The sequence below is a fragment of the Gymnodraco acuticeps genome, unplaced genomic scaffold (assembly GCF_902827175.1).
Source record: "Gymnodraco acuticeps unplaced genomic scaffold, fGymAcu1.1, whole genome shotgun sequence".
In the NCBI taxonomy this organism is placed as follows: domain Eukaryota; kingdom Metazoa; phylum Chordata; class Actinopteri; order Perciformes; family Bathydraconidae; genus Gymnodraco; species Gymnodraco acuticeps.
Genome location: NW_022990021.1, coordinates 2,091,312 through 2,101,643, shown reverse-complemented (window position 1 = coordinate 2,101,643; position 10,332 = coordinate 2,091,312). Strand labels below are relative to the sequence as shown.

Genomic DNA, 10,332 nt, shown 5'->3' with positions numbered 1-10,332 from the left:
GACGTCAACACTCTCGACTGCTGATTGGTCAGAGAGAATCGTCACAAGATTGCGCGCGAGTTCATCCCTAGCGTCGCATATATATCTAGAAGCAAGCTTGCAGCATTTTTATGCACAGCATTTTGTAAACGGAGGAGCTACAAAAATGGCTACTTCTAAGAAAAGCACACCGTGGTCGACCGAGGAGGTGACGACGTTCCTACATCTCATTGGGGATGATCAAATCCAGCGGGAGCTCGACGGAACAACTCGAAATGTGAACAAAAACAAAGCCGATCGCCCCGCCTACACTGCGTTGCTACCCCAGGTCCTAAACTGTAATGGAAATGCGCCACGGCCTGGGCCGGCCAGCGAGGCAGCCCGAGGCCAGAGCGAGGACGCTTAGGGACGCTTAAACGGGGCTACCCCGCTGCAGTGGAAACGCGCCATAAGGCTATCCCAGCAACTCAAATTCAGAGACTACTGAATACAAAATATTGCGTTTGATGGCGGCTCGCAGGACAGAACTCAGAATGCACGGCAGGAATTAACAATTATTTTTGTTTTGCTTTAGATAGTGAGCTATTCTTGTCTGTATTGCATAATGTTGCTTTCTCAAAACATGAATTTCCTATTAAAAGTCACATTTTCTTCTACCATTTCAAACCTAGAGATTTGGGGACGTATTTGAAAGTATAAAGTTCCCTCAAGGTATTCAAATAAAATGTTTTCTTTAAGCATTTAATTTATTCGATTAATGATATTGGGCAAAACATAAGCTAAAGAAGACGGCATTCTCTATAAAAGGATTCTGAACATTCACATGATTAAAAGCAACATACTGATCAAAGCAGAGGAATTAGGCTCAGTGCATAAACAGGTTTAGACAGCAGAAATCCTCTGAATTGTTTAATACAAGTTTAAAGTTATGTTATTAAAAATCCAACTTTGGCCCAAACCACGAGGAGTGAAAAAATGTCAGAAGGCCAGATTTGACATTTTCAGCTCTGTTTTGACAATCTACTCCATGAGCTAATCTTTGGTTTGCTGAGAATGCAGAATAATTCAAAACATCCTACAGTCTTCATGCTTAGCATTAGACTACGCCATGATGCCACTATATTGCCCCGACTGTGTCAGTGGTTTCACAGATTACTGAGCATTTGCATACAAATAAAAATGACTGCAAATGCAAAGCCTGCTGTTTTCCTTCACATGAGGGATCATCCCGGAGCTATGACAAATCCTGTGCTTTGTTCATTGACCCTGTGGGGTCAATTATGTTGGCTGTGAGAAGACGTGGACCGCCTCAGGTTCACAACACTGTGGTGTTGGCATGTTGATCGATGGCGGGGATGCTTATCAGCCACAGTGTGTTACAGACACCTAATTGCAATTGATCCTTTTTGCTGTACCATTAATTGTAAATCCTCTATCAATCACAAACTCTTCACTACACACGTTGTACTCAAACTTAAACTTCATTCATCAGTGAAAATCAGTTTCCAATACAGGAGTGCTGTGGGAGAGTACTAGAGCTAGGTACACACTCTTTCTCTGAGTGTATACTGCTGTATGCTGAGTCTATAGTATAAAGGTCAATGTTGATAGCTAATAGCCGAGAGCCCCCATCAAGATGTCAACACACAGACTCCTGTTGTTAGAACATTAATGAAAACTAAAATAGCATACAATGATTCATTAGAGCAACACAGCAGCATGGCATGTTAGTCAGTTGGTCCCCTACTTTGATCAACACTTAAATATCTCAACAAATATTTTATTTGATTCCCCTGACATTATTGATCCCCAGAAGATAACTCTTGACATTTGTGAATAAGCTCATGATTAAATGAATGGATAACCATTAAATGTAATAAAGTGTAATAAAGTACAGTGCCCAGAAGATGTATCCCAAAGACTTTAGTTATACCCTGACTGTTCCTTTATCGCCAACATGAGGTTGACTGAAATATTTTGACTAATTTCTGATGGACTGCCTCTAAAATTGCTAGAGATGTATTGGAGGAATTCTTGGTTAGTTAAAACCAACTATTGCATTGCCATGCTATTTTGTACAGACATTCACGTTATCTGCTGGATGAATTAGACTGTGATACTAGCACTATTATATGTCAGAAATCTATGTTGGACTATGATTCATTTGTACATTACCTGCAAAACTACTGATAGTTCCATCAGGAGTTACTAACTATTGTCAGTAAAATCCACCCGGAACTAAAAAGGAAATGTTATCTGCTAAAGATTGTTGCATGACTACATTGGCATTAATCTGAGTACACCACTGTGCCTAAGCACTGCCTCACAGAGCTGCATGCATGACTCTTGGTCTTGTTTACTTGTCAGTGAAGACTATTCATAGTGTGTTTCAACATTATATTAGTCCTCTGTTTGGACATGTACAATGTGTAACATGAGAGTAATGGCACACAATTTGAATAAATTATAAATCATATGACTAATTGTCTTGCTTTCAAAGATAAAAATGCTATGCCACATTATGCAAATGTCCTTGAAGAAATGTTTCTCGTTCCCTCAGGTACATGTGCTGTGTTCTAAACACCTTCGCCCAATGAACCCCCCCTGAGCTTATTAGAATAACCATAACATGTGACTATATGGTTAACAGCTATGAAACATCTTCATCCCCTCTGGCAACAGAGTGTACATACCTAAACAGCAGATTCTCGGCTGTAAAGAGAGGATTGCCCAAAGGATAAACTCCTCCAGGAAGCCTTGAAAGAAATTGGTTATTAAATAAGGCAGACCGGAGATAAAGATGTCAGCAGTAATAATGCTTTTCATTTTTACTCTGATCTCATTTGTTCAGAGGGGGAGGGGGGTGAGCTGTGCAGTCTCAATGACATAAGGGTTTCTCCCACTGCTGAGAGACTGATCTGTCAGCAGATACATGGCAATGCCGTCTCCTGCCCTGCTGAGGACAAACTAATATAGTGGAACTGCAGAAGCGGCGTTTCTTATAAACACACTTCCATACATACACACAGTCAGTGCTGATGTATACAGGTTGTGGTGGTTACACTCAGGTGCTCTGCTGTCTGACATGTCCCAGTGGTCAAAAATAAATGACAAACTGTGTGTATGTTGTCATTCTTCTTTAAATAGCCCTTTGCTCCCTGTATTCTTCTCTGCTGAAGTTTCTGCTACGGCAAAGTGAAAATCCATGGGCTGAGATAACTTTACACAACATATAAACTATTCTCTTATTATTAGAACTACAAAAAAGGACACTGGATGATACACTGGATACAGAATTACTTGGTGGAGAAACAAATTATGGAGATCAAAACACTTTACATAGATGTCAAAGTTCTTGGCGAGAAAGTGCACAAAGGAACACAGAGGTGAGGAAAGTATAACAAGGTAACTATGTATTGCTAATTGCGGTTCAGCTGTAACATAACCACATTCCCTCTGACTTTTCAAGACCACAGTTAATAGCAACAAAGGTCAATATATCATGTATAACCACTGAACTCTACCATACCTCAGGTCCCACTGGCCCTACAAGTCAACATTATGAGGCTATCATCATGTAGCCCAGAGCTTATCGGCCAAATCGCTGCACCCGCACTGCGAGGGGGACCCAAGTTCCCATCAGCAAAAACACGTGGGTTTGCTATCCTGGCTCCAAAATGGTGGAATGAGCTCCCCATTGACATCAGGACAGCAGAAAGCTTACACACCTTCTGGCGCAGACTAAAAACTCATTTCTTTCGACTCCACTTTGAGCGATAAAATGACTAACAAAGCACTTATATACTAACAAAGGACTGGCTTATCTAAAGCTAGTTGAGTAGCACTTGAAATGTTTTGGCTCTATGAAACCTGATGTACTTATATGATTCTGTTTTCTTCTAGTTTGGATCTTCTTGGTCGAATGCATTTATTGTAAGTCGCTTTGGATAAAAGCGTCAGCTAAATGCAATGTAATGTAATATTAAAAACACCTACATGCAGTCAAATACAGCATTCCTACAATAAATATTACAGGACATTCTTTCGGGCGTTGATTCAACATAATGATCATCATTCTATCACGGTGAAGGCTGCAGTGGTGTTGTTGTGTTGTTGCAGTCTTCCTCTGTTGCCTGCCGTCTGTTCTATTAAGGACTAAGTGTTATGATGGCAGCTGCTTCACGACTATAACGCTATGTTCCTCCTTCCATACACATCTCCTTTAAACATAATCTGGAAAAACAGTGACAGTTTCTTTAACTGTACCTAACCTAACATGTATGTAGGTGTAACTCAAAGCAGCATGAATTATAATTATGATACCATAACGAAAACTGCCAATATATTTGCCTTGATAAAGTTTGTTTTTGACATACATTTGTTATCAAAGATTGCATTTGTCCGTGACAGGAGGAGGTTGGGGAGGATGCAGGGGTCAAATCAATACAGAATATCCACCCAGGAGACTGATATTTGTGTCATTTATTTGCTCTGTTTATCTATTTGATCTACATTCAAGGCATGTGAGTAGATCCATATTGAATAAGTAGCTGAAGTTGAATAAAGGAAACAGACTGTACATTTTGGGCACTGAAAAGTCAACATGAGAGGAGCCTCTCTCAGCCTAACAAGCCGTAGGAGAAAAATAACAAGGTGCCCTGTGGAGTTTCTTGTAAACAAAACATAGGTATATTTACATTTCCGCAGAAAGCACTTGCAATGATGAATCAATAGTTAAAATCGCATCATTTTTAAATCCATCGTTCAGCTACCAGAGCAATAAAGTGATACCACCTGTAGGAGAGGGGATCACAAGGTGTTGACGGTGTTTGACATTTTCTAAAATTACACATGAGGCAAGTTGTTGAAACTGCTCTGATGGGGATGGTGCTGACTAACTGCACCCTGAAGATTGTATTGTCTTTTGTCTTTGTCTTTATCTCTTGCTCTGTTGTGGCGTCGCATTTTATAGAATTTCTTCAAGCATTGTTCAACCACTCACGCACAAACACTTCCCTTGAATAGTATGTTCCCATTTATATCACCACTGCATGCCTTACGCTCAGATACTGAATAATTATTAATTAATTCATAAATATGTATATATAAGGCAAACTGTGCGGAAACTAGGATGATTGAAGATGGGGGGCAATAAAAAATAGGCCATGCTACACTTCTGCAGCGGAATAAAGAGCTCCGATTGGACAATTGACAGCAAACTATCTACAGGGTGGGCTTTTTAATGGTCCGTCAATGACATGCTGGCTGGCTGGAGTTCAATATTAAATGGACTGTCTCACTGGCAGGCCCTCAACCATCCCACTCGGAAACTCCAACACAAGCCACATGGCTGAAAAACAAACGACCGCAAGGGTAAACACATTTTACAGAACAACAAGCCAATTCTGTTAAATATTTATACTTCTTGTTCCTCACTTTTACTACATTTATTTAGGGTACAATGACCAAAGGCCTATTGTTTCTAGGAATAACACCGCAAATGAACAATAAAACATGAATAATCAGGCCTTAAGTCGGGTTGAAGCTTATTCATATTCAAGAGGTTTTATTGTGACTTTATAGTCTGTTTTTAGTCTCCCTTTAATAGGCTTAAATGTCAGGACAATATCAGCTAGTGCTTCTTTTCTCATTGTATGTAATGTATTACCAGCTGGGTCAATTTGCCTAAATATAGACTGTCCTTACAAAAATATTTCCCTGAAAGTTTCACCAGGAAGTTCTCACTTTATACATCCTAGACAAATCTCAAATCAAAACGTACATGAATGCTCATAAAGCATCAGGCTGTGTCTAACATTCAAAACACTGAGGCCATTTAAGGTTTTTGGTCAAATTGAAGGCTTTATACAAACCACAAATACATGTCGGGTACTTTAAAGGCTGCTGCCAGTACTAAGTATCCATCAATTTGACTGCTTTCATAGCAAAACAGGAGTGAACAATGAGCAGTGCTGGGAACTACAGATTTTGAAGGATCAGGTTAGAATAAGCCAGAGATGGGGACTCGAGTCTGTGACTCGGACTCGAGTCGCACTTAAGTCGCGCACACAGAGACTTCAGACTTGACTTGGACTCCTGCTCAAAAGACTTCGGACTCGACTTGGACTCGTGTTTTGGGACTCGTGAACAATCATTGTGTTTTCTATTTTTGGCGTATTAAAGGTGGGGTAGGTAAATTTGAGAAACCGGCTCGAGATCGCTAGAATTTGAAAATACACAAACGGAGAAAATCTGCCACTTCCTCACAGAGCCCCTCCTCCAACACACACGAACGCACACATGACCAATCAGGGCACGAGATACGTTTGTGCCCCGATGGAAGGCTGACAGGCAGGTAGGCCATCCAGTTATTTTAGCAGGGCCGGCTATCGGGATGTTAAGAGCATTCCATGGAATATAACAAAAAGTGTATCTCGAGCCTGTTTCTCAAACTTACCTACCCCACCTTTAACATTAACATTAACATCATGGTAACACCATGGCGACCGGCGGCACACCTGCAGCTGTACCGCTTGTAATTAGGTTCAACTATAACAACTTCGAACAAAACGCCGGCGGCACCAACAAAAGGAGCGCACACTGCAAAGTCTGCAATATTAAAATCAAGGATGCTGGTGCAACAACGTCAAATTTCATCAGGCACTTGAAAACTCACCCGGAGAGGTCAGTCACATTAACGCATATGGACGGTTAGCAATGAACACATGCGCACAGGGTTTCCCACACATAGACTATACTTGGGCGGGCCGCCCAGGTATATTAACGGCCGCCCAAGTATATTTCGCGACCCATTTAGGTTTTTGTTTTTTTAAATGTATTTATTTTTTTATACGTCCGTGACCATGACGCCATCTGCGATCGATTAACTTGTAGACAATGATCCCTCGCTCCCTTGCTCTGATCTCGCCTCCTTCTGGCCTGTTAAGTGGCCTGCCTCACACAGGGTGACTGGCTGTCCACATGATGTGGCCTGCCGACATGGCCACTGTCATACAGATCATAAATCAAAGCCCTTGATTGGTCTCTGTGTGTCATTCAAGCTCGGGATAACCTCAGCTGAGGTGAGGTAAAGCACTATCTGAGTGTTTAGATAGTTAACTTAGTCTAAGTTCTCAGTGGGTCTCAAACGGTGTGGTCACCATTTATGTAAACACATATTTCCATTTGAGAGGGTAGTGATTGGTCTAATGGATAGTGAGGTGGGCTGAAGATCGGAAGGCTGTGAGTTCAAATCCCGCCAGGAACACCACCACTAGTGTGCCCTTGAGTAAGGCACTTAGCCCTTAGTTACTCCAGGGAGAATGTCCCTGTAATCGGTCATTATAAGTCGCTTTGGATAAAAGCGTCAGCTAAATGAAATGTAATGTGATTAGTAAAATATGCATGAATAAATAAATAAAAAGTTAACTAGGTGAAAAAAGGTAAGATACACTTTTAAAACTTGTTGAGAGAAAACTAGTCTTTGCTGCTGCCTCAAAGAGGAGCAGGGGGGAGAGGAGGGAGACAGGAGAGGCTGATTCAGGAGCACAGACACACTCATAACTATAAATGAACCAAAAATAAATTAATAAACAAGTTTCAGTGTTTTTTTCATATTGGATATGGTAGGTTATTGGTTATGGCCATGATTTTATGATTATTGAAATGTATACAGTTCTGTTTAATATAGGTGTTTCCATAGATCTAGTCTCTTTATTTTCCCCTCAAAATGCACCAGATTGATGCATTTAACTCCAAAATAAAAAATTAAATCTTACCGGGGGGGCATGCCCCTGGACCCCCCCTAGAGGATTTGAGGTCGACCCCCACTAAAAATCACATGGATAGGTTCCTAAATACATTAATAAATACATTAATTTTTTTAAATAGTAACTCATTTCCATATGTGGGTAGTAGATTTAAACTATAGGGCTAAAAATCACATGGATAGGTTCCTAAATACATTAATAAATACATTAATTTTTTTAAATAGTAACTCATTTCCATATGTGGGTAGTAGATTTAAACTATAGGGCTATCATTATGGGCCCTGCCTGTACCTGTTCGCTCTGCCATCGCGTGAAGGGTCTGCTAACAAGCGACCAACAGAAAGGTTAATGTTAATGTTGTTGCACGCCCGGGGCCATCTAGCATTTAGCTCGGGCAATGAAGCCTCACCTGCTGGTTGCCCGATCGGGCAATCTATTATGCCAGTATCATGCAGTTCGCGGATCCAGTAATGAGTGACCCGACAGTAAAACTAAAACACATCTACTATAACTAGTTTAGGTGGTTTGAGAGGTAATTAAAATAGCTACGTGTGATATTCTAACCTGAAGTGTGTGTGTTTTGTCCGCTCACCGCTGCATGTGATTATGCAGAGCTGCGTGTCGACTCCTCAGCAGCAGCAGCAGCTGATCTCTCTCTCCCGTCAGATTAGACTTCACTCGCGTTTATGTTCATATCGATCAGATCCAGCTAGTTCTAGCTAATGATATGACTACCTGCTTATTAAAAGACACCTAAACAATGAGTGTCGCTATGCAACCGGGTGAGGCCGCAAAGTATAGCGCAGCATTATGCATTTGTTTACATGCCCACCGGAACCCCGAGGCATTACCAACAGATCAACGCACAATCAACTCATACAGGACATCTCTTTCTCCACATTAAGTGTTAGACATTAGAATTGACTATTCTTGTCTGTCACATAAGTGGCGCAACTGAATACTACCCGGACAATGAATCGAATGCAACCACATTTTCGCGGGAATTTCAGTTTGTTACGGATTCTGATGCTGAATACATAATGATCAAATAATTTAAAGTCAGAGTGTATTACAATGTTTCTTAGTCCACCAAAGCAAGGTGAACAACCTGGAAAGAAGAAGAGAAAGACTGAGCTGCAGCTGAAACCGGCCTCTTCCGAGGGACTAAACTCAAGTATGTCAACGAAGGGCAGATTCTCTTTCTCCGGAAGAAAGTCATAGGTATGTGCCCAATAATATTTTCTTCAAAAGTAAATATGGGCATAACATGTTTTAATAGATAATTTTTTTATGGTGGTCCAAAGACAGGAATATAATTTCACATTTGTTATGATATAAATGATTTTTTATGGTGGTCCAGAGACAGGGATTATAATTTGACATTTTGTATGTGTTTGCAGATGTGCTCATCAAGCACCTGGAGAAAAGATTCCAAAATCTCCAGAAAGGGAGTGTCCCTTCAAAATGTTCCATCTTCAACCCCAGTCAGTGGCCCTTTGACAGACAGGAGCTGGCTGCCTATGGCAAACAAGACTTTGCTGATATCTGTGAGCATTATCAGCCCTTGATGGACAAGCACAGTGTTACAACTAAAATGCTGAAGTCTGAGTTCATCCTCTACAAGAGTTATGCAGCAGCCCGCACACTTCGAATGCCACAGATCTTCTCTGGCATCCTGTGTGACACTGAGAGATGCAAACAGTATAAGTGGCTGTCAATACTGTTTGAAATATACCTTGTTCTGGCAGTCAACACTGCAGTGTGTGAGCGGGGGTTCAGCTGCATGAAGAGGGTGAAGAACGACTGGCGTTCCTGTCTGGGTACTGAGCAGCTCAGCCGCCTGATGTTTTCCTCCATTGAGGGCCCCTCAATGGACAACTTTGATGCTGCCGGAGCCGTGGAGAAGTGGTGGACCTCAGGAAATAGGGCTCGTCGCCCTGGCTTCAACCCGTGGCAGAAGGAGCAGGAGCAGGAGATACGGGACGACCTCTATCAAGACCTGGTTCTTATGGATCAGGAAGCCGAGCAGGAGGAGAATGTGCGCCAGGAGGCCATATCTGACGAGCTCGGACTTGAGGCAGAGAATGTGGCTGCTGGCGAGAAGCGCTTGGCTGAAGCTCTTGGCGACTCAGATGAGTCAGACATAGACGAGTCAGACATTGACACTTTCTTGAAAGACTATCAGTCGTTGAATCAGCAAACACAAACAAGAAGAAGTGAAATTAAGAATAAAATTGAAATTGTACAATATAATATTGTGGTGGTTCATCTTATAATTCTAGAGAATGCACCAGACAGCATCTAAGACCTGCAGGTCCCCCAAACCTTTCGTGTGTCATTTTGTCCGCGCGCATTTTTCAGGGCCATCTCTATTGGACTCAGGGCCATCTGTAAATTAGCTTAGATGGCCCACAGGGCCATCTCCCAAAATCCTTAATGTCATGCCCTGACATGTTTAGCTCAGCATCAGCTATGTAATGTTAACTTAGCTTGCTACTAGCTTTGTAACTGGATATTTGAAAAGATGAGTGAATGTTTGCTTGTCACACTTGACATCCAACTCTTGACATGACATAAAAAAGGT

The 10,332-nt window shown here is 41.5% G+C and overlaps 1 protein-coding gene across 1 annotated transcript; it reads left to right on the top strand.

Moving 5' to 3' along the window:
* Positions 1-8,604: 8,604 nt before the first annotated feature.
* LOC117544780 lies at positions 8,605-10,074 on the top strand. The gene is made up of 2 exons (XM_034214188.1): positions 8,605-8,969; positions 9,149-10,074. The coding sequence occupies exon 2, from the start codon at positions 9,316-9,318 to the stop codon at positions 10,051-10,053; it is 738 nt and encodes a 245-aa protein (XP_034070079.1). The 5' UTR covers positions 8,605-8,969; positions 9,149-9,315; the 3' UTR covers positions 10,054-10,074.
* Positions 10,075-10,332: the final 258 nt, after the last annotated feature.

Excerpts from the sequence above, each read along its gene's own strand:
- LOC117544780 (XM_034214188.1), top strand. The coding sequence starts at position 9,316 with ATGGACAAGCACAGTGTTACAACTAAAATGCTGAAGTCTGAGTTCATC.